The sequence below is a fragment of the Centroberyx gerrardi genome, chromosome 14, assembly GCF_048128805.1.
Source record: "Centroberyx gerrardi isolate f3 chromosome 14, fCenGer3.hap1.cur.20231027, whole genome shotgun sequence".
NCBI lineage: Eukaryota > Metazoa > Chordata > Actinopteri > Beryciformes > Berycidae > Centroberyx > Centroberyx gerrardi.
This window is the reverse complement of record NC_136010.1, coordinates 13,622,940-13,648,015: the sequence shown is the minus strand read 5'-3', so window position 1 is coordinate 13,648,015 and position 25,076 is coordinate 13,622,940. Positions and strand designations below refer to the sequence as shown.

Below are 25,076 nucleotides of genomic sequence, written 5' to 3'. Positions count from 1 at the left end.
AGGTCTGCTGTCCATCTGTCACGGTAAGACCTGCCAGAATCACACGTACAGATCCACCACATATACAGAGCCGTACGACTCTATGATATGACTGGAGCGATCACTGGACCTTTTGCTTACGCATGAAATTAATACAGTACAATTACACTGACAAGCCATTGTACTGTAGCTGGTCTAACGAAGTGGCTGCAACATTACATGAGAAAGAATTTGTTCTGCCTTGGCACAGCTACTGTACGATGTTCTGATGTTAAAAATAACCTGGTGTAAAGGTGGTGGAAACGCAGCCTATTAGATAAACTTCAAAACAGATTCGAACCATTAAACCCGTCCATACTGTTGCTCCTGCACTGAATGCAGATGCTTATTCATTTATTCTGTTCCAAACCAAGTATGAAATGAAGGTGCCAAATTGTGGCCAAAGGGAGAAAGAATTGCTTTAACGAGAGTACATTTGGATCTCGGGCATATCTTGAGTGAAAGGAGTAGCAGTAGGGGAATTGCGTGTGTGTGTGTGTGTGTGTGTGTGTCTGCCGTGTGGGTGTGTGTGTGTGTGTGTGTGTGTGTGTGTGTGTGTCTGCCGTGTGGGTGTGTGAGCATGTGTGGAGTGCTGTGCTTTGCCAGGGAGCCCACTGCGAGAGCACAGTCATCTAATCTAAGATCAAGCAGCCTTGGACACCTCCTCACTGGCATCCACTGGGAACAGGATGGAGGGCTGGACTCAAAACCCATCCATCCACATCACTCGTTCCCTCCCTCCCTCCTTACATATATCTTTCGCTTCTACATCTATCTATTCAGAACTTGGCCAATTCTCCTTATGCCTAGCTATACCATTTCTCAACACGTTATTTTATATCTGTCCTTGTGTCTTTTAGCCTTTATCTCCGTTTGCATACTAACATGCTAGATATGCATTACTGTGAGAGCATAACTGGATTAGAGCCTCTTGAGGTTAAATGTCTTGTATGTGTAATGTCAGTATAATGACGTTATCACAACATACAAAGGTTAAAAGAATCCCAGCAAACCTTGTGACGCATCCCCGGAGATGGGCTGAGCTGCGGCAGCGGCGGCCTTCATGCGAGGCCAGGTACATACAGTAGCAGCTGTATTTGGTATTCTAGACGTAGGCCTGACGGCGCTTCGGAAACGGGGCTCAGATCACGTTTGACTCCTGTTGATGGACCGCGAATCAGATGAGTTGCCATTAATGATTCACACTGGGTCTGGATTAGCTGGAGGTTCCTGACAGATAAATGAGCCTATTTTCTGGTTGCTCCAAGGTTAGCGAGACCTCGGCAAGCGCGCTCCTGGGGCTACCTCAGCCCCATCATTACGGGCCCCAGCTGGTAGCTAAGTTACCGTTCTCAACCCAAGGCATGCCATTCATCCATTTGAAGACAGAAGGGCAGACGGAAAGAGACACGGAGTGATTCATAGATAGTGATTTGGCTCCAAGGGCCGGAACAAATGAACAAAGCTTATGAAGCTAGTTGTCGTGATCAAAGCTCTTTTTTGTTTACTGCTGCTCCCCGACCCGTGGCCTATTCAGCGATTCTGTCAGTGATCATGTGACACACACTTGTTCCTCCGCTTTTACTCTTTCATCATTCTATCTCATTTCTGCTCATATGATTTAAATTAAAATGAAGATGGTTAATATCATTTTTTTGGCTGATTTTACACAAGGCACCTGCAGTATGTCTTTACAGATATACACACAGACTCCTACACATATGCATTTAATCACAGAGGTCAGAATGTGGGGTTAGTATATAATCTATAGGGCAGTTTGGGGTTCAGTGCCGTGCTCAAGGGGTGCTGGCGGGCACAATAGATGTTATACTGGCTACCTGCCAGGCATCACAGCTGGAATACATCGAACCAACAACCATTTGGTAGCCCTTCTACCTCAAGGCCAGCCTCACCTCTGACCTCCACACCTCCTCTGCACCTCTCAACCATCTGTGCTCCATCCATTCGCTCATCTGACTTTACATATTAATGTGGTCTTCTCTCATTTTTAAGCCCTCTACTCCCTCCTCCATCTGCCATCTTTTCTTCATTCCTCCACCTCCATCTCTACCCCTTCTGGGAAATCATTGTTGATCACTTCTTTCATCTAATCCCCGCACCTTTTCCTCTCCTCCCCCACCTGTCCATTTTCCTTATCCTTCTGTGACAGACTGGAGAACCCCCAATCAATCTTTCAGTTATTCATCAATCCTCTTGTCTTCACTGATCAATCCCATCCACCTGATCCCATCCCCTTTTTCCTCTACAGCCCCCTTTTTACTATTCCTCTCCTTTATTTTCACCGTCCTGTCTGTCCATCCTCCTTTTTCTCATCTTCACATGCTTCTCATCTACCATTTGTTTTTTTCCTCTCTTCCTCCCTCCGTCCCTCTGCTCACCTCTACTGTCTTCCCTCCCTCCGTGTGTTCTGTTAAGGCAGCATTGGATCAATCTCATGAATAGGTGGGCTAGCCACAGGCATGCAAGCTGATGGCTTATACTCTCCTCCTACCGCCCCCATTAACACACACACACACACACACACCTGCCACTTCCCACACAAACAGAGTCTGACTAAGACTCAACACAAGCATGCCCACGTGTGCACACAAACAAGCAAACACACACACACACACACACACACATACACACAGGCGTCCATTGTGAATATGAAGCCCATTTCCGCTGTATAGGCTAATTCCCCACTCAGATCAGATATCTGGTATCCATTGATGTGGGAGGAAAATAAAAGCAGAGATTTGGAGTGTGGTAATTCCATTTCCTTTACACTCCATATCTGTGCTCTCAGCAGGGGAGAGTGCCACAGGGGAGCAGTAAATAGAGGGATGTAGGCCTAGAAATGGTCATGAGTGGCAGTGATGGGTACGTGACCGGGTGTTTGAGAGAGATGAAAAGTGCTTCAGATGAAAAGATGAAGGAAAAGTGAAGGTGCAGTGGGAGACTCCAAGAGAGTGCTGAATGCGCATGACAGAATATAGTGAGGAAAAAGGCAGCGATATACAATATGTTAATATCAGAGGTAAAACGGAAGGATAGAGAAGTGTGTGTGTGTGTGTTTGTGTGTGCATGTGTCAAACACGCAGTCAGTCAGTCAGTCAGTCAGTCAATCTGTCTGACTGTCTTTATGTCTGTGTGTCTATCCTTTGGCCCTTGGGGGATGAACTGCTGTCAGTCCTGCTGTTGAGACAGCCTGCACCTCGGGGCTCAGCCAGCCCATCTTATTCACATGAGCTGACCTAAAAGACAAACTAAATGATGCAACTTGCAAAGGGACGGGAGTTGGGGGGAAAAAAACGATGTATGAGGGTGTATGTGAAAAGGGGAGGGACGGATGGGAGTCATGGAGGGTGGGGAGAGATTGGGGTTAAAGACGAGATGAGGTTGAGGGCTTGAACCCAATTACCTGGAGCAAGGAATGAGGAAATAAGAAGCTAGATTAAGAGGAATAAATGAGGAAGCAAAAGAATGACAAATCTGAGTTACCCGATCAGAGAAGCAGAGTCTGAACGGTGAACTGGTGCAATATGAGAATCCCACTCAGTGTGATCTTCCCATAGTCTAATCTCTCCAAAGGTACAGTAGCATGTGTTTCCAACCCTCTCTGACTCTTTTTACATAATCAGGGCTACTTGACCTACCATCTCGCTCTGCGCCTCCTCACTTACACAACTCTCCCACCTACGACTCTCTACATCTTTTATGTCCAAGAATCATGGAGCAGAGAGAGGGAAGAGAGAAAAAGGGAGCTACAATACACTAACGCCCAATATATATAGCTGTCTGCTGCCGCTGCTGCTGCTACTGAACTTATGAGTAATTCAGGGAGTCAAATGCACATACCCATGTTCAGAACCCACTGTACAGCACATTAAACCACAACACTGCAAATTGACTTGTCATCCCTGGTTGAATCCCAGCCCTTTTTTTTGCAGGGATTTATTGCAGTGCTGTAGGAAAATCTTTTTAAATATAGAAGGAGACAAATTTGAAGGAATTTCCAATCTCTGGTGGATTCTCTAATTCTTTACTGCAGTCTCCTATCGTATCCTCTCCCTCCCTCTTGCACCTCTCCTCCCCTCTTCTCCTTTCCCCCCCTTATCATCTGCAGGATAACATCACTTCTTCAATGTCTTTTCAACACTCAAGATGTTACTTGATACCAAAAATAGTTCTTTCCACCTCCCACACGCCTCCTCGGTGCAAGGGCTCATTGGAGCGGGTCAGGGGTGAAAGTCAGCCCTCGTCAATCTGGAGGCTTCTGTCAGTGGGCCGCCTGCAGACACTCCTCTGCCAACCCTGCTCCACCAAATGACTCCGCCATGACAACCCCGTACCAATCAAAAGCTCTGGTCTTGTGACCTCCCCAGCTACCTGCAGCACCAGTGAAGGTGAGAGACAGACAGATTGATTACACAGCCGGTGTCTAGGTCATTATACAGCCTTGTCTACCCTGTGTATCTCTTCATCTTTCTCCTTCTCTTCCCCCCCCCCCCCCCCCTCTTTTCTCTCTGAGAAGCCTTCGACCCCCATTACATATTTGGTAAATGACATGGGAGCCCTTTGCTATGAAAAGAAAGGTGATGGCAGAGAGAGAAGAAAGCGGGGTGGGGGAAAAGAGGAGGTGTGAATGGGAGGAGGAGAAGTTAGAGATTAACAGAGCCGCTTTCAATGGGGTTTGTAACCGAACTGAATGAGCTGGCAGACAACAGACGGGGAGAGCGAGAGAGAGAGGGGATTGCAGAGGACAAAGTCAAAGACGAAGAGAGGAAGAAACAGAGGATGAGGCACCAACGCACTGCTGCATGCAACCTATGTAATTTGGTTGCAGCAGTGATGGTGGTAGCGTGGGGTTGGGGGTGGTTGAATGTCTTTATCCCTCTCTCGCTCTCTCTCTCTCGCTCTCTTTCTCTCTCTCTCTTTCTCTGCGATATGCAATACTCTGTAAGTCACATGATATTGCTACCACTGTCATAAAACTGCCACCCCTGACCTGGATCTCTTTATGGTCATCATTGCTTACACACACACACACGCACACACACACACACACGGTTGTGCAGAGTATACCATAAATACTATCATTTATAGTATTTCTGTTCCAACAGCTCAACATCAAGGCAGGCGGTGTTTGCTTTGAAGAACAGCCAACCGCTGGGATCAGTAGCTGCGATCAGTATGACTTTAACTTACAATATCTGCTGGAAAAATTAGTAAATAATATTAGTAATCACTCTTTGTGAACTGAATGCTCACACTGAGCAAGTCAGCTTTGGCACATTATCCCTTTCTTCCTCAATATGACTGGTGTGAAATTAATTACTCCTGCAGTGAGAGTTGGGTGTCGAAGGGAAATGATGAAGGGGATTATTTTAATGGCAACAAACCTCCCAACACTCGCACATGCATACACACACACACACACACACAAACATAAACACACGCATACACAAACAATGCGCAAACATATTTTTCTTCTGTTGGAAATGATCATGGGGATTGACTTCAGTAAATGGTTTGAATTCAATTAGACTCATCTTTAATAGGCCGTATTAATCTAAAATGTTTTTCCTTCACAGGTTCTTTGTATTCCTCTATGAAGCCTTTCAACGCTTGCAAAAAACAAACAGAAAAAACACCCAGTGTGTTTGTACAAAACACACGTATTGTAGGGTATATCATTGATCTGTGTGTGTGTGTGTGTGTGTGTGTGTTTGTGTATTGTACGTGTTTCGATTATGTTCATGTGCCTTGTATGCACTCATACTCCTACTCCATACTATAGATTGTGTGCGTGTGTCTGCATTGGTGTCCATAATTGCCTCCTTTCTTTCACGTACAGTAGACTCATCAAGTCTGTCCATCCCCGTCCTCTATGCCGATAAATAATAGATGGTGGCAGTACAGTAGGAATGCATGGGAGACAGAGCTGTGATAGATGAATGTTTCATGCTGCCATGGCTTCATTATATGGATGTCTGAGGTACCTCCATGCCCGTCTGCTGCATGCATCGACAATGGCACTCTGTCAACGTCTTGTGCATGTTTCATGTGCATATACCCTTCCCCACTACCTCATCTTTTCCCCACTGCCCTTCCATTCTCCCCTCCCTCCGCTCCTCCCTCTTTATAATAATAATGCACAGCTACAGAGTCATGTCTGTGTCTCTCAGATGTTTTATTCAGCTGTGTCTACGGTCAGATATTGTATTCTACTGCCTTGACCTGCTGAGGTCAGTAAAAGGCCTGGATCTTCAGCCTTTGATAGGTCAATCGCTATAGAGTCCTACCATTTTATTGGCTGCTAGTATTAAGGTTTATAGGTTTATATGTGTGTGTGAGAGTCTGTTGGTGCATGTAAGACTTTCAAACCAGGGTTTTACCATTGTAACGGGCTCACGCACATTTTGAGAAAACAGAAAACACGCTTGCTAACGTCCACAACACCATATGCACACATTGAAACGAAACTGCGGTAACACTGGCCGATATATGCAGGGAAAACTGAGAAGAGACTATTGATTTTGTGGAGGAGAGGAGGCTGATAACGGATGTGAGAATTTGTCATCCAGGGAGAGCCTCAGAGGGAAATGGCCAGTGCAATCATCAGCACAGAAGAGCCTGTAGGGAGGCAGGCACACACATACACACACACACACACACACACACACACACACACACACACACACACACACACACACACACATACTTCCTTATAAAGACACAGAGGGAGAGGATGCTCGGCACAAGACAGAGATACTAACAAAACAAATAGGGAGATCAGCACTAATGGACAAGGGAGCAAACATCCAATTTGTCTCACACACACACACACACACACACACACACACACCAACCCAAACCTCAAAGCAAAAGCTGACAAAACGAGCCCGTGAAAGCCAATATATACATGTATATAGCCATGTGGATGATAATCTCAGTGTGACGACGGCAAACGATGTCCAATTATAGCCACAACAGGTGTCTGATGTGGAAGGAGGGCAAACAAAGTGAGTCACCGTTTATAAACCAGATGCTCAGCGTAGAAGGAAGAATAGTTTGACTCCTTCTTGCTTTTTAAGAGAGGGGAGAGAGACAAAGAGACAGAGAGAGAGAGAGAGAGAGAGAGAGAGAGTGAGAGAAACACACACACAGTAGCAACAGTGTTTTATCAGGTCACCTCAGTAATTAAACACATACAGCTGTGGTTACATGAGCGAGTGAAAGTGAGAGTCACAGAGAGAGAGAGAGAGAGAGAGAGAGAGAGAGAGAGAGAGAGAGAGAGAGAGAGAGAGAGTGATAATGAATAATGAAACAGATGGAGAAACATCATTGGAGCAGATTTGGGATTAGAGTACACTGAAAATGGAGTAGAGGCTGAGGAGGGGGATCTTCACACTCTACCACTGATCCTCTTAGGTGGGAATCTCTGCTGCTGAAGCTCTGTGTGTGTGTGTGTGTGTGTGTGTGTGCACGCGTGTGTTCGTGTTCATAATTATGTACTCAACACATAATTCTCATTTACAGCCCAGGGTTACCACGGAAACACAAACAGCCGAGGAACAGATGACGTGTTTAAAAATACGACACCTAAAAAAAAACGATCACACCTCACCTTCGTGTGTGCTTCTCACATACACATCTACCGTGTGTGTGTGACTCTGTGTGTGTGTGTGTGTGTGTGTGTGTCTGTGTGTGTGTGAGACCACAAAGTGTATGTTCTGCACGGCGGTGTGTGAGAGTCGGGCTGTGAGAACGTGGAGGAGACAGGTGGGGAGGAGACAGAAGGAGGGAGAAGCGTTGAGGAAGGGGAGATGATAGGAGGGAGGGAGGGGATGATGAAGGGAGTGTAGATGGTTTCTATTTTTAGCCCGGCTGTGTGATATATGCCAATAGGTGTTCAAACCACAGACTGAGAGGTAAGACTGTGATCCTGTACATTTCTACATTCCACAGTCAACACTGAAATGGTATCTTTATACGGTATCATAAATAATGCATTTCCATATAGATATATATCCATAACTACCTATTTTGGTCCATTTGTCAGATGAGAAACTGGAGATAGCTTTTCCCCGAAATATTCTCTCTCCCTCGGCAAACATGCCAAGCCTCAATAAAATTAAGTATATTGAATGTGTTGAAATTAAATTGAGTGCGCTAGGGCAGCAACAGTAAAAAAATAAAAAATAAAAATAACATTCATATCATGATAAAATGAAATCAGGATTATATCCATAAAGCCATTCAATCACTTGTTAATCCCAAAATGAGTGGGCTTTGGAACAAAAGACCCAGAAGTACACACACACACATCGGAGAAGGATTAAGTGACATCAATCAATAAACCCCAATCACAGAGTAATATCAAAACATCACAACAGTAACGGATCCAAACAGCATGATCGGCACTACACCCAGTCCTGTGGTCGAACGGCAGTACGAGCGATGGCATAGAGAAGGTCAGACGTACTGTGGCCAAGCTACAATCTAAGATGCTTCCACATTTGGTACATCTTAATCTTTGTTTGTAATGCTGCGGTGCAGGAGCCAAAAGCACTTATTGAATTGCATGGCTATCACATCAATCACCCTGTGCTGTGACCAGCCCCCGCTCACTAAAGCATTTATCTGATCATCCTCTCATAAATGGCCTGATGAATAGCGCCGTTCTCGGACTTTGGTCTGATCATAATTGCATCTGTCTCCAATCAGGACTCTCTCTTGTCCCTTTCTGTCTCTGCATCAGTCTGCCTCTCTCCCTCTCTCTCATATGCATATGTATGCATGCATGCACGTATACATGCACGCAAACACACACTTACACACTTACACACACACACACACAGGTACACAGACACAGGTACACATACATTCATAATCATGCACATATACGCACACTTGGAGCAGTAGAGCCCTCAATAGCAGCCATCTGTGAATTTGTAAAAGCATTTGGCCAGGTTCTGGGTATCAGTCTGCTTGTCCATGGGGTCTGACCCAAATCTGTTACTGTTTCCCAGCATGCCTTCTGTTTAGAACACACATCAATGACCTCATGGCTGGAGACTGGCGCGCAGGCCAAGTTCACCACTAAGAGCTGCTCTGCTGGGAGGAGGAAAAACACACACGCGCATGTGCACGCACACGCGCACACACACGTACACGCACACGCACACGCACACGCACACGCACACGCACAAACTCAAACCTTCGACCTCACTGCTGTCTCTTCCTCGTAACATTAGTTAACTCCCTGTCCATCTTTTCTCTCCCTGGCGTCCTCTTTATCTCTCCTGACTTGATGGTCAGTGGATTGCACTCTACAACCTGAGCTACACCAATTGTATATTCTACCCTCAACCTCCCTGCTTTCACTTCCACTTCAGCTTTCTCTTCACCTCCCCTCTCTTCAAGTCTTTCTCTGTCTCAGCGGTAGCACAGGGCGCTTTGGTCAAACTCACTGTGGGTGCGGTAGGCCGGGATAAACAGCCATGAGAGGTCAACTGTCCAAGGGTATGAAGGAACGAGATAGAGAACATTTTACATGACATGACTTTGAGGAGTAAGCTCAGCTCAAACTGTTTTATAATGCTGTGGGAAAGAAACAGGTAACGGTTAATTGAAAGCGGGAACGTGCGATTCACAATCCGACAGCTGCTAATTATAGCAGCCCAGGCCTCATCTGCATCTGTTTAAAAGTCACAGCTCCCCTATGGTACAGCTAGAGCACAGCCACAGAAACACGGAGCGAGACACAGCAGGCCGACAGCAGAGCTGACTCCATCTCTGTCGCCTCTCTCTCTCTCTCTCTCTCTCTCTCTCTCTCTGTCTATCACTCACCCTCCTCTCAGTCTCTTCTCTCTTGACAATTTTGTTTCTGACTTGCTGGCTCATGCATGCATGCAGCTCATCAAGTCCACTGCCATCCCGATGACTACAGCTCACGGAGCCGTGGACGGGAGAGCGCCCAGAGCCCTGCCTGGCCAAAGCGTGTCTGGCCAGGGGGAACTATGGGAAGCTGTTGTTCCACTTCCAGCCACCTGCTGCGAGCCTAGTCCACCTGGCCTGCGAACATCCATCATGGTCTGAAGCACTAGCCTACAGCATCCATCACCGCAGCCTGATCTACATCCACCCATTAGGCTGCCGCTATAGTTGCCGCCCAACACTGATTAGCCACATTGGTAATGGGAGTGGATAGGAACCTGGATAGCATGGACAGATAAATCCCCAAGGCTGGTACAGGAGTTTTAGCCATGCAGACAGCTTACTCAGAATGCAAAGTGTTCACCGTAGTAGAGAGAACCGGGAGACAGTGTGCGGTGATTCAACTGCAAAATAAAAGAATAATTTTCTTTTTTTCAAAATGTCAATATGTTGTGCGGTGAAAGGGCAATAGCATCTGTGTTTTTCTATTTCTGATAAGTATCCCTCAGTGATGCAGAAACAAGCCGAACATGTTTTAAATTCTAATGTGTCTGAGCCATGGGGGACGGCGTGCGATCAGCAGTGAATCCCTTCAGAGAGACATGCAGCTAATTCTCATTCTACCGGAGCAGCGGAGGGAAATTTCTATATTAACTTTCTAGAAGTATAGGCTCCACCGAGAGTGTTTATCTATTCATTACCGTGAATTCTCTCTGAAATGTAACAACCCTCTGTGAAATGCAATTAAGCCGCACACCATGTTGTTCTGTGCGTGTATGTTAAAGGGACCAAGATCGAATCAATGGGATTTATATGTCCTTGTGCTTCATCCCTCTCCGCCTCATCCCTCACTCTCTCAGTATTAATAATGAACGGCGGAGGATTTTCTCTTTCACCTCACAAACATGCTGGGGAGATGAGATTCCCCTGCTGTGTGTCTACACATGCCCAAGGCTATTGAGCAGAGAGCAGAAACTCTGATAAATTAATTGTAATATAGCCTGGTTTGAGAGGATGTTGTATGGAAAATGTGCCTCTGCACTGCAGTGATACAAGATACTCACTGCACATAGTTATGTTCAAAGTCACTGTGTGTGTGTGTGTGTGTGTGCATGTGTGTGTGTGTGTGTGTGTGTGTGTGGGTGGGACACGCATGCTTGTGTAGGTCTGTAAGGCATTGTAGTGCAAGGATGGTAAGGAAATGTACCAGTTTTACAACAATATAATTAAGTCAGAATATGCAGAGACAGGGATTTTACATACGAGTCTCTCCACAACATTACAACTTAGGTGGAGAGAAAACAGAAAGAGAAAGGAAAGTTAGATGACTATCTGAGGGATTGAGACGAAGAGAAGGAGAGACAGAAGATAGAGGAAGATGCAATATGTAATAAAGAGAAACAGAGAGACAGAGAGAGATAAGAGCGCTGATCAATAAAGTGAGATAGCATTTTAGATTACATATTGCAGCTGATATTTTAAGAGTTTCATTTCAAAATAAAATCTCTCGCCATTTATAAAAAAGTGACACTGACGGCAAAATGATTGATGGCGCAAAATTAAAACAAATTACAATGTTTTCAAAGGATATTAAGGAGGTGAAGTTCTTGGTTGCCGAAATGACACTTCTACAGATTGGATCCTCTGTATTTTAGGAACAGCAACTGATACATTTCAGATAGTGATTTTTGTCCTAAATTGGATAGCTTTTAGTAAATTGAACTAAATGGAACTTTACCGAGAGCCTAAATGTAATGACAGCTCCTCCCTTCCTCGCACCCCATCTGCCCACCTCATGCTCAGTTAATATCCTATTTCCAGTATAGATCTCCTCTGCGGTTATGTCCTATCCACTGAATACAGCTTGTGCCGATCTGCGCAGATACAAGATCGATCTTCCCACGCGGCACACATGTTCAGTTGTCCCTCATATGTTAGACTGAAGGGTATATGTATACTGTATCAAGGTTATGGCCCATCTTCCCTAAGCAGCTCAAGTGCTTTCCTAACGCTACAGTACATTCAACATGATTTGTTATCCGCAGTAAAGCGATACCTTCGACGAATCCCCAGCCTTGAGGACTGCCTCTAAATCAATATTGCATACCAGCTGGAAACTGGATGAACTTATGAGCTTCTGTTTTGGGCATGTAATTGATGTTTTGTTAATTCAATACTAATAAGATTAAAACATAACGCAGATTGTCGCCTTTGAAATGAGGCTGGTGAAACCTCTTACTGAGCGGTAGTGGACCATGGCCTTGTGAGAGAGGTGGAAGAGGGGTTACTCACGTGACGGGTTAGGAAATTGAATTAATATTGCCACTAGTCAACCTTTGAAGGGAAAAAAGGCTTACTGAAATCTATTAGTGATGTTAAGCCGTGACTTGACTTTTATGCTCTTCTCAGTGGTTGGTGCTGTCAGCTGGCACATGGCAGTATTAATCCCTCAGCATGGGTAATCCCCCAAAGAAGTCTGTGTGAGAAAAAGTTCACTCTTAGCTTTGTGAAGGACACATCCTATATTCATGAAGGGACCGGAGAGAATGGCAACAAATAGTAGAGAAGTCTGTAATTCATATTCCCTGCCTCAAAGAAGAGCTGCACCAGGTGTTTCACTGGAGCCCAGCACTATAATACAGTATGAGCATTGGGAACAATGTTAAATTGTGGAGTTAGGAGTGCGCTTTTATATACTGCAGCAAATCAAACATCGTGGCAAGAAAGCTTTAGTAAGATCATCCTCATAGCCGCCTGTCAGGGCACAGAGAAAATGTTTTTAATGAGGAGAGGAGAGGAGAGGAGAGGAGAGGAGAGGAGTCAGTAGGACGTAGGCAACCTAATGCACACACACACACACACACACACACACACACACACACACAAACACACCATGGCAGGGGAACAGCTCCAGAGACAAGCATTAATCCCCACAGATTTAGTGTTGCAGAACAATTGCTTTTGTCACCCTGGATAATCAGCACAGAACACAGTTTATGAATTATAGTATGCCAAGAGAGAGAGAGAGAGAGAGAGAGAGAGAGAGAGAGAGAGAACGGGAGAGAGAGAGAGAGGGAGAGAGAGAGAGAGAGAGAGAGAGAGAGAAAAGAGAAAATGCATATGTGTATGTGTCAGCATGAGAGAGTGAGAGAGCACAAATAAATGGAACAATGACGTCTACCTGTTTAAAAGCCTTGGCTGCGAATCTGGGCAGATTAATCAGAGTCATTCAGCCAGCGTTTATCACATTCTCTACAGGGAAATGAGAGGCGATTTATTTCTATAACTTGGCCTACATATATGGAGAACTATCACTCACATTCACTTCAGCCCCCATTATCTACTCAATAATGAGCGTGTCTGCCCAGTGGAGACAATACTGTCTAATCTATCCTTGTTTACATTCAAGGCTGTGTTGTAAGTGTTTGCTCAAAGCCAACTATATCAAGGGCCACTCCAATAAAACGACTAGAACAATGCCACAATGCCACTAAGCGATGCTGTAATCTTCTTCTGAAATCGGCTCTGATATAAGCCGTGCAGTGAAATCTAACCGAAGAGGAGGCAGCATATGCATAGACAGAGACACAAAACACAGACACACACACACACACACACTTCGACATAGCCTGCCTGGTGCAGTAGGCGAAGAGAGGGGGATCTAGGGCTTGATGCAGTGGGACGGGCTTCACCGTGTCTCCCCGGACCCACTCAGCAGGCAGCAGCCATCAGCTGTCCAGGATGCGGCTAAACACCCTGGAAACTGATAATCACTGCCTCAATTTCAGGCTCTTCTCTGAGAGCCTGCTGGTAATTGAATTGGAGGAGTGGGCACAAGCACAGTGGGCACGGAGGGACCATGGCTGACGGCAATCAGCTGTGACTGAGAGAGAGAGAGAGAGGGTGTGTGTGAGAGAGAGAGAGAGAGAGAGAGAGAGAGAGAGAGAGAGAGAGAGAGAGAGAGATGCTATAATGAAATCCTCACACATCTGACGTACTGTCCCTGTGCTTCAGTACCTTGAGCGTCACTCCAATCACTTTAGCCCAGTTAGTTTAGATGAAGTTAGTCAGGACACAGTGTCCTATGACAGGACAGCATTTGCATGCATGGCACGTCAATGATGAAAGGGGGCGGCAAAACAAAGAACACGCTTGAAATACCTTAGTGAAAGACCCTCCCTGTCAATTACCCTTCACAGTCACATTGGCCACAGCACACTCCCCCCTTGGCTGACAGGTGGCCAGGTAAATGCATCTCACACAAGCTTGAAAGCCTTGGCGCTCGATACTCTTTTCAAAAAATGGGCAACCAGCCAGATCTCGGCATGAAAAGAGGGTAAAATAAGTAGCAACAACAAAACAGAGGAGCCTGAGCAAGGATCTATGTGAGCTGAAAAGAGTTCACTCAGTGGCAGGTTTCAGAAGAGAGACTGGGGTGCAGTATTGACTTGTGCGACCTGAAACACAAAAACACAACCAGCAGGCACCAGCTCTACCAGCTAGTACATGCCTCCCTTTAGACTTGTTTAAGTCTTATTTACTATTCATATAAAGGTTACGGACTGTTTTCTTTTAAAGTTCGTAGACTGATTTTCAACTGCTGATGACAGCAATAGCATGTTGTAAGTTACATTCACCGGTATAGGCAGAAAACTGAAAATGTTGCTGATTATTGCTGTGTACCTGGAAACTGTGGACCTAGAAAATGACTCCAGTGATTTTCCTCTATGCATATAACAACCCCAATATAGTCATTCACAAGTCAGCCGCCACGGACCTGAAACTAAATGCGGAAGCACATAAATACCTTAACAAGGTACACTGAGTTAAAGAACAGAACATACTCTTTAGCAGTGGGAGAGAACCAGACACATAGTAAACATCACTTAAACACATCCACATGCACACACACACACACACACACACACACACACACACACACACACACACACACACACACACTGCCTCAGGGCGACACATCATTACAGCAGGGCAGAGAAAAAGAAAGTGGAGAAAGGAGGAGAGGGGAGGAGAGGGACGGGGACGGTGAGGGACAGAGTGAAAGCAGGGGAAAAAATGGCAGAGAGACAGAGAGAGAGAGAGAAAATAAGGTAAGAGAGGTGAAAATGGACTGGCTTTTCTATTTTGTGACCTCCTTTCTGTTGCTTTTTATCTGGTAGCGGTGGAGGGAGGCACGAGGGTCAGTGGGTTGGCTGTGAGGCAGCAGCGCCGAGCACATCCTCTCTCTTATGTCTCTACACAGACACCCAGTCCTCTGGAGGGCACAGCGAGGAGGAGGAGGAGGAGGAGGAGGAGGAGGAGGAGGAGGGGTTGAGGGCGAGGAGGGAGAAAGTGAGGGGAGATTAACAATAGGGAGGTCAAACCAAGAGTCGGGGGAACTTCAATTTTTTCCAGATACATACGTTTGTGTGTGTGTTAGCATGTGCTTGTGTGTGTGTGTGTGTGTGTGGGTGTGTGTGTGTGTGTGTGTGTGTGGAAAGGCTTGGAGACGTCCCCATTCATCCAGGAGGACTTGGGATAATGAATCATTTCGGTATCAGTGAGTTCACATGGAGGTCAGCGCTGTATGGAGACCATCTTAAGGCCAGAGGTGACTGTAGATGTAACTGCAGCTTTTAAATACACTCAGACAACTACAGACCACTCTGGTTTGTTTCCACAGTCAGTAAGAAAAAGGGCAAATATATTACACACAAGCATCTATATCTTTCTCTATAGGAATATAAAAATAGGGTGGATTTTCTGTAATGTCCAAGATTTATTCTGTAAATGGATTTCCCCAAAGCTAAGACATATAGGTATTAGCGCTCATTCATAGCATTGGCTATTGCCCTACTTAATTCAGGAATGAAGAGATGGTATGGTGACAATGGTGGTGATGATGATGATGATGATCATGAAGAGGATGTTGATGCTGATGACGATGTTGTTGCTAATGACGTTTTTCTTGCTGCTATCGATTATAGTACTGCCAGTCACTTAAGTACTGTATTTTTTTGAGTATTATTATCACTTGTTGCTGATATACACTTACCATGGATGCATCCACGGGGTCATTGCACAGTATTTTATTACTTTAGCATTTCACTATTTTTCTATTTTTGTAGTCTGTGTTGTATTAGTGTCTTGTATTGTTGTTGCCATGCTACAAGAACCATTTGGGACAAATAACCTTGAATTTATCCTATAATGACATGTCAACATTCTTTCAATACATACAAACCATTGGGCCTGGCTGAAAGCTTCAACCATTAGGCCTATCATTGTTGTTGCAGTGTTGTTATTGTTGTTGTACTGTCTCTCATCCCACATTTCTTACCTGTTGCACATGATGCAGAGCCATAAATCACTCGCAGTCCTAACCCCTGCAGTGTCTGACATGTCAAGGTTTGAAAACAGAGGGCATAATTAATCATCCAGTCATTATAAATACTCTTAATATGAAACCTGACTGTACTGACTGATGTAAGAGCAGGTTAGCCCATCACCGATCTTCTCATCTTTAACTATGAAGGTTAAGAACAGACCTGGACCAAAATCACTAGGGGCCAAAGGGCTTCTCTAACCACTCTCATAAATCCAAGATGAAGGATCAGCGACATCACATTTAGCTGCTATCTTTCCGTCAACCTCTCATCACCCGTTCTAATTAGTAGCGGTAACAAAGGCCCCCACATTGCTCTATACTGCCCTATCAATACCCACTCATCTGCATTGATCAACGCTTTTCACAGCCTGTTGGCTCCGAGATAAATGCACTATAAATCTGAGCAAGGTGACAATGAGTTGTGAAAAGGGGGTGGAAGCGCATGCATATTCACAAGACACACACACATGCGCACACGGACATCACACAAGCAGGCAAATACACACACACACACACACACACACACACACACACTGTCCATGTGCGCTAAACCTTAGCCAACAACAGAGTGTATGTGAGCGGTCTTTGTGTGGCTGTGTGGGAGACACAGAGGAGTGTATTGATCTTGGAGGAGCAGTGATCAGAAGAAGCTGGTCTCTGATTAGGATATTAATCATAGTCTGGCCTGGCTATGCTAATGACCGCAACACAACACAACGCTCCAGCTCTCATCAATACTGTAGACTGTATCAATTGGAAGAACCTAATGAGTCCGCACAGATGACAAGATGCACAGAGAATGCTGGAGATGTTCTGCATTTTGCAATAGAACACATTTTAAGAAACCACTAGAACCAATTGGATTGCAATGTGTCAGAAAAGCCAGAGATCTGACTGTAAAACATGGATTCCCAGTTCTTACAAAATCAAGCTCAGTGACCCAAATATGTCAATAAAAAGACTTAGAGAAGATCCCTGCTTATCGAACCTCAGTGTTGTCAACTGACTACCAAAGAGGCATAAAGAGGAGAGCAAATGCAGATTCTGTACAGTCCTGTGGAGCATTTGTGCCGATGACGTATGTTTTTTTTCTGAATACATGAAAAAGATTGTGGGAGTTGTGTGAAAATTCACAGTTAAGGAGTGAGGATTCATAGTTACATTTTAAAAATAATAGAACTTTCACTTCCTTTTATTACATAATTAGATACTCTCGGTAAAGAGAAAAGGGTAGAAGAGGAGAAAATGACTTTCTAAAGTGCTGTAATATTTGACAATGGTTGATATTTGCACAAGTATAGAGTGAAGTATCTCACCCCAGAATTTGTCTTTTGATGACCAAAAAGATAGTCTGCTGTATTGATTCTGACTTATTGTTAGAAGCCAATAAATGCATCTGCAATAAAAACATAAGTATTTTATAATATGTATACATACATGCTCTTGAATATTTTTAATTTCTTTTCCTTTGTAATTTCAATACATTTTAGTGTGTGCTGAACATTTCCTACTCCCAACAACCTCCATTCTCCCAGGTTTTGGCACAACAAAGTTCAGCTGTAATAATACATTAGACTTTAGATGATTAAAATGTAAGCCAGCAAAGCTCTTGGTCCCAACACTAAGCGTCATTATCCAGTATGAAAAAACTAGTCTCCAAACAGATTATGAATATACTTATTACATATGGAAGCCAAGAATCTTGTTAAAGACCATTACAAACTTTACTGCCGCTAAAAGTAATTACAAACTGGGATCACACTAGGGCTATTAAGGCTTATTTTATTTCATTATTTTACTGTGCCTATTTCACAATGCAGATGAACTTCTTGAAGTCTGGATGGACCGCTAACTCATAGGTCAGGTTTAGAGGTCACTACCTCTCTCTCTCTCAAACCCACACACACACTTTATCCTTCTCACCTCAATTTCTTCACTTCCCACTGTTCCACCCTCTCTCCCTCCCTTCCTACCCAAACAGAAAACGGTTTATTATATGGGTTCAACCAAATATGACAAATCCTAACAGTGATTCTCTTTCAAAGGTCAAAATCAATTTGGTTAACAACCTAGGAGTAAAATCCCTCACAAGTCCTATTCCCTAAATGTCTCTGCTGTAACTAAAGCCTCCCATACACTGTGTGCCTGCCTGCCTCCCTTAATTTGTAGGATTTAGGCTTTAAGCTTTTTTGTGCCAAACTACGTCCCCTGTGTCTCCTGCTCCGATCTGGTTTTGGTATGAATCAAGGGGCAGATGCAGTAAATGGACGCACAACTGTCTCCATGTCCACTTGTCTCTCTTTTTTCTCCATCCTTCATTCTCTCTCTTTTCCTCTCTCTCACCCCACCCTCTATTTCGCTCCTCTTCTGCCATGTTGTTGTCATGGAACCATCCTCCATTTCCAGGGCAAGAGGCGAGCTGTACTCCAAACAGCTATTCACCTGGTGTTTCATTGCCTATTGTTGCGGGGGGGATTATGGATTCTGATTCAGTCTGGATTATTGTCAGATAAACAATACACTCATAAAAGCCACAGCAGGCAAAGCAGCATGTATGTGGCACAGGTAGGGCACCCTTGTTGGGAGGCAGTCTGTGTGTCAGAGTGATAATAAACACGGATTTGTGCATGCAAACACACAATCAGACACATATACACACACGCACATCAAAACTCAAAACACACACGAACACAATATTTCTCTAAGTGCAGCACAAACACTAGGGGAAAAGCACACAAGTTAGCAGTAAATTAAACATGAGAGTGCAGATGATATGAGTGTCTCCGGGAGGAGAACAAAGCCGAACGTACTCTCAACAGCACAAAACTGAGCCCCGAGGCAAGTAGACAGGAAGACAAGAAGTCAAGGAAAAACATCATCTGTGGGAACTGGTTTTCATCTTATTCAGTCAGATGAGCACAAATGGCTGCACAGCAGACAGCCAGGATACTTTTGCAAAGATTCTAATATGACTTGGTGGAATATGGAAAAGAGAGAAAAAGAGAAAAAGTGAGAAAAAGTTTGAACAGAGCTGGTACTTCTGAATTTCTAATTACAAACTCAACTCATTGGATGGTTTGGATGACCCTGTGAAACAGACCTACGCATATCCCCAGGAAAACCCACACACAAGGACTCACAGCAGACACACAGAAGACAATACACAGCGGTCTCTGTGTTTGTGTGTTTACACGTGCACAAATGTGCACCTGACAGTGCACTGTCAATGTGTGTGTCAGTGTGTGTGTGTGTGTGTGTGGATGGGTGGGTGCATGTGAGCGTGCATGTGCGTGCATGTGTGTGTGTGTGTGTGTTTATGACGTAAACAGAGAGCAGAGAGCAGAATGTCAGGCAGGTTTACATTAGTCAGCAGATGTAGTGGGCCACATCATTAGTCACTCTGACACCCACTTCTGGCCCCTTGCTTTATTGATGAGGCCAAGCTCAACACCCCCCCCCCAACACACACCCTCCACCCCCCCACCCTCTTCTTAACACACACACACACACACACACACACTCACTCTCCTCTACGACAATCTTAAAAGCAACAGGAGACCGGTTTAGCGACTCAGGTCTCCCTCCGCTGGGGGAGAGATGGGTACAGCGTGAGAGAGTATATGCTAGCACGGACAGCAGTGCTAGCTACAGAGCGTGTGCACAGAATTAACAGACAATAGGACAAAGAATGCCATGATATTTTCCACCATTCAGTGGCTATTCATCTCTCAAGAGACCGAACAACCCATCCAGAATCAAACAGCTGCTCCACACCAGATCTTCTGGGCAGGTTGTGAATGGCAGGGCATGATGACAGGGTGCCAAGCGTGTCACAGCAATGAGCTCAGAGCCATTTATGGCCTCCATGACTCTGACATTTAGCGGGATGCTGCAATTTGTCAGCCTCTCAGTCTGAGTCACACATCCACAACAGCAGCCCCTCATAAAACACATTACCATTAGGTCTAATAGTTCCACATCACAGACCTGTGTGCGTTTGTGTTTGTGTGTGTGTGTGTGTGTGTGTGTGTGTGTATGCACGTGTGCACGTATGTGTGTGCATGCACGTAGTATGCATTCACCCACTATAAGAATAAATCATGTATGTGTGGTTCCTCTCGCTAACATAACTGAAAACGACAGGAGGAAATACTGTATATGGTGACATAAAAATGAAGAAAAACAGGAGCTCACAAATGAATGCATCAACACGTTCTTCATCTTGTAAAACTCAATCAAAAGCAATTTATAGGTTTGTGAAAGGAAACAATTATAGCAGCCCTGGGCGGCAGGTTAATTAGGCATCCGGTGTAAAATGGAAATATGCATGCCTTTAAAGATTGTGTTTTAATAACAATAATTATCTATGCCTGGTGCCCAAATGCAAATAATTGAACCACTCCTTTGCCTCTTAAACTGGAGAGTATTTTGATATTCCCCGTCAGAGCCTTTATAGCGTGAAGCACTTAATTTTCAAGGCCAACAACAAGTGTAAAGCACGGAGTGAATGAACGAGGGGACTCTCAAGACGTCGAGTCACTGTCTCAGTTCATTCTCAAGTAGTATTTCTTCTAACCTCAGGGAGAAGGAATTAAGTGTGTAATCTTTGTCTCTCTCTTTCTCTTTTTTTTTCTGTTTCACTAAGATGCTTTCACCTTTCCTCCATTCTCTACTTTATAATGTCCTTCTGCTTGTTGTCTCTCTGTCTCTGCCTCTCTCTCTGTCTCTGTCTTTTTCTCTCTCTCTGTGTCTCTCTCTCTCTCGCTTTCCTCCCATAGGTGATGTATAAAGGGCAGGCAATGGCACAGCCATTACTGAGAGAGAACACAACATCTTGATGGCTGCTCTACCCCCAGAAGAATACTGTGGGTTGTAAAAACACAGAGAACAGAGTCTACTGAAAAATGCCTTTTCTCTGTAGTCTTCTGTCACTATGAGTAAAGTTTGTAAAGTATGCTTTGGCACCGACTTCCTTTGCAATTGGACATTTCCTGGGCCGCGGAATCAGACATATGTTTTAAGTCAAATCACGGACCACATAATGAAGCATACACATACATACACAACAGTCACACACAAAATACACAACTGCCACACACATATGCACACACACACACAGGCATACACTCACGCATGCACATGCACACACAGCACTCACAAGCACACAAAAGAGGTGTCTGCTTTGCTCTTACCCGAGCGTCGTCATAGTAACGATGGTGTACCAGAAGGAGGCTGGGATGCTGGTGAATTTGCTGGAGGAGGAACCCTTCTCTGCGTAGAACATGACGGTAGCAAAGATGATTATGGCCATGGTGAGGGAGAAGAGCAGGAAGCCCAGCTCCGAGGCGCAGCTCTTGAGCGTGTAGCCCAGGATGCGCAGGCCCTGCGAGTGACGGGAGAACTTAAAGATACGGAACACGCGGAAAACACGGAGCGTCACAAACGCGCCACTCACGTCCTCGTTGTCAGTCATCACCAGGCCGATGTAGTAGGGCAAGATGGCCACCACATCGATGATGCTCATGACGGACCTCATGAAGCGGTAGCGGCTGGGCGCGGCAAACAGGCGCATCAGGTACTCCACGGTGAAGATCATGACGCAGGCCGTGTCCATGCAGAAGAAGGCCACGGTGTAGCGCTCGCCGCACGGCACCTCCTTCTGGTTGGGCACGGTGCCGCAGGGCACCGTCTCCACCACGTTGGTGATGACAGAGATGGCGATGAAGAAGCCGGTGACGTAGTAGAAGACGAGGGCCATGGTGGAAGTGTGGGGGTTCTCGAAAGCCCGCCACATGGTCTCCCTGAAGGTCATGTTGGGCAGCTTGCTGTCCTTGTTGTCCTCCTGGTCATCCATCAGACGCTCTGCGTTCTCCCTCTTCCTGTCCTTGTACTCTTCGTAGCAGCAGTCCCCGATGATCTCAGGGATGATGCCAAAGAAAGCCAGCTCCTCATCGTAGGAGGAGATGCACTCGTAGCGCGGGTAGTGGAGCTTGCCTGTGCGGTAGAAGTTGAGCACGCTGCGGAACACGTCGGGGTCCCGGTCGAAGAAGTACTCTTTGGTCTCCTCGTTGTAGAAGAACTCCTTCTCGGAGCTGCCCAGCAGGGTGTCTGGATAGCGGTCCAGAGTGTTCTTCCAGGTCTGGAAGCGCCGCCCGCTGACATTAAGGATGATCAGCTCATCTTGCCGCTTGTTCTTCTCTGTGGGTGCCACGGGCATGGGCAAGTTGGCCACGGGCATCCAGCCGATCGCAGCTGCCCGGGCAAAGGGAAGCCATGCCGCTACTCCCGCCGCCATGCTGAGTCCGGCTTGGGGCGTAGGGGGGAACAAGTCCAGCACCTTCACAACCAGCTTGACTTCAGCTCATTCACCATCTAGAGGCAGAGAGGGAGGGAGGGAGGTTTGTAAGGATAGGAAGAGCAGGAGCGAGGGTTTGATGGTGACAGGGGAAGAGAGTGAGAGCAAACAAAGGGAAGACAGGAAAAAAAGGAAGAGGATTTGAAAGAGTAGAGATATGAGGATATGAATGTTAAAGATGTAGAGAGAGAGAACAGTGAAGTGAGAGAAACCAGATCCAGCGGGAAAGGTGAGCCAGAGAGAAGAGGGAATGGATGTAACAATGGAGACAATAAAGCAAAGATATAACTCATAGACTAACAAGGCAGTCTAGCTGGAGACAACATAAAAAGTATAATTAATGGGAATAATATCAAAAGCACACTTAGGTTGAGAAACCTTTATGGTGCACTGCTTAGGCTACAATATATTGCTATTTGATATAGTAAGTAAGTAATGTGATTGCAGGGACATATTGCAATTTCCTATGAGCATCATCTTCCCCATAACTACTTTAAGGCAATATTTATCAGAACCCCTCTACTGAGTTACAGTTTCATTGCAGCCTTCTGAGCACTCCAATTGACTATATCACAGTTATAATAAAGCCAAGCCAAATACCTTATAATATGTATATGTCGTTTTTATGTAAAGTCTTTTCTGGAAAGCGGTAAACCAACAAGGCTATACTTTGAGAGAGCTGCGATACAATCAAGCGATTCAGAACCTGTTGAGTTGCAACTCGGATGGACACAGACAAAAGCAGATATATCTTTATAGATACCAAGAAACGCCATAGCCTATCCTATCAAGATTCATCAGTTAAAATAAAAGGGACAGTCTTATATATGTGGTCTTTCGTATTTTAACAGAAAAACGCAGCCTAATTGTACCTTCCCTATTCAGATATAAAAATGACTAACCCTAATAGCCGAATAAACGAAAGCAGCAGAATTTACAGGCTAATTGTCAATTAAATACAGTCTTTTTTAACTGCTTTCATGTTGCCGACAGCCTTTTCTAAACTGCAGTCTTCAATTTTAACTCACCAATGCAAAATTCTACATCCAAAGAAATACAGCCTTCTTCCAGAGCAGTTCCGTTGCTGGTGGTAGGTTGGGTTATTTCTGAAAGCGTTTCTAAAAAAAAAATAGCAATAAAGAAGTTATTTAACAGACAGGAAAAACATATCAGGGAAAGGTTTCTATTCAGGTGAAATCGGAAAAATATCGGCTAGTAACGTACCACAGCTGTTTTAATTCTGTTTCCATTATGCGAAGGGAGAAATAATGAGAGGACTCCGCGGAGAAGACCGTCTTTCCATCCGCCTTGGCTTTGGAGAAGAGTGGTGGGGAACTGACGGAGGAGGAGCGCTCTCTCTCTCTTTCCCTCTCTCTCTCTCTCTCTCTCTCTCTCTCTCAGAATGACAGATCGGACTGAGGTTCTCTCTCTCTTTCTCTCTCTCTCTCTCTCTCTCTCTCTCTCTCTCTCTCTCTCTCTCTCTCTCTCCGCGGCGCGCACGGCGGACTGTGGACTAAACTGCACTTATGGGAAACCTCAATCCGACCGGGACTCAAAACGAGGCGCAGAAACTGGGTTACTCATTGATGAGGAAAAAAAAAAGAAGAGAAAATGAAAGAATATAGCCTATTCCAGAGTCGACTCTCAACATTCATTGACAAAAAATAGGTTTCTCCTCTATATGACTGAAATTGGATATCTGTCCATTCATCAGTGTTCTATTAAACCAATATAGGCTACTTCCACCCATTAAAGACTAATACAAGACAACATCTCCCAGCCTCACTTATCTACAGGATAGGCTAGACCCCAAAGACACAAAATACCCCTTAAAAAGACATATTATATAGAGTAAACATGACATGACATGAGTCTCATCAAAGCCTGACAATACATGAGTCAGCTAATAGTATAACAGAAAACTACAATAAAAGAGGGCAGAAAACAATATTTTACAGTATCTCTATAGCCTGTGGAGTTTGAGGTACAGTATTTGTTGGTCCTTGATATTCTCAGTTTACATTCTCCTCTGATGGCCTGGGTGTCTACAGAGCCTGGTTATCATCTCTACATGTAGGTTTACTCATGAAAGCAAAGATTCCAAAACAAAAGAGCTCCAGTGGAAAATCTCTCAGAGCAATCACTGTCTGCACTGAGGAGAAGCAGTGCCAGGGTGTATAGCTCCTAAGTAAGCTTGGGTTTCCGTGAAGTATAACACTCAGCCTTTGCTCAGCCCGTGCACAATCCTCTATCTCCGGCAAGCTGTTCAACACCACATACAGATAGGCTACAGTGTAAATCCTTCGGACTAGTGGTGCAGTCCGAGCTGGGCTTCAAGAAATGTCTGAATCCATTTAGACAGCAGGTCAT

The 25,076-nt window shown here is 44.9% G+C and overlaps 1 protein-coding gene across 1 annotated transcript in view; it reads right to left on the bottom strand.

Moving 5' to 3' along the window:
- Positions 1-22,646, bottom strand: part of kcnd3 (potassium voltage-gated channel, Shal-related subfamily, member 3) — an 81,379-nt gene extending 58,733 nt beyond the window's left edge. Inside the window, exon 1 of the mRNA XM_071921058.1 lies at positions 21,544-22,646. Within this exon, the coding sequence (XP_071777159.1) occupies positions 21,544-22,646 (1,103 nt within the window). The remainder of the gene's footprint in view (positions 1-21,543) is intronic.
- Positions 22,647-25,076: the final 2,430 nt, after the last annotated feature.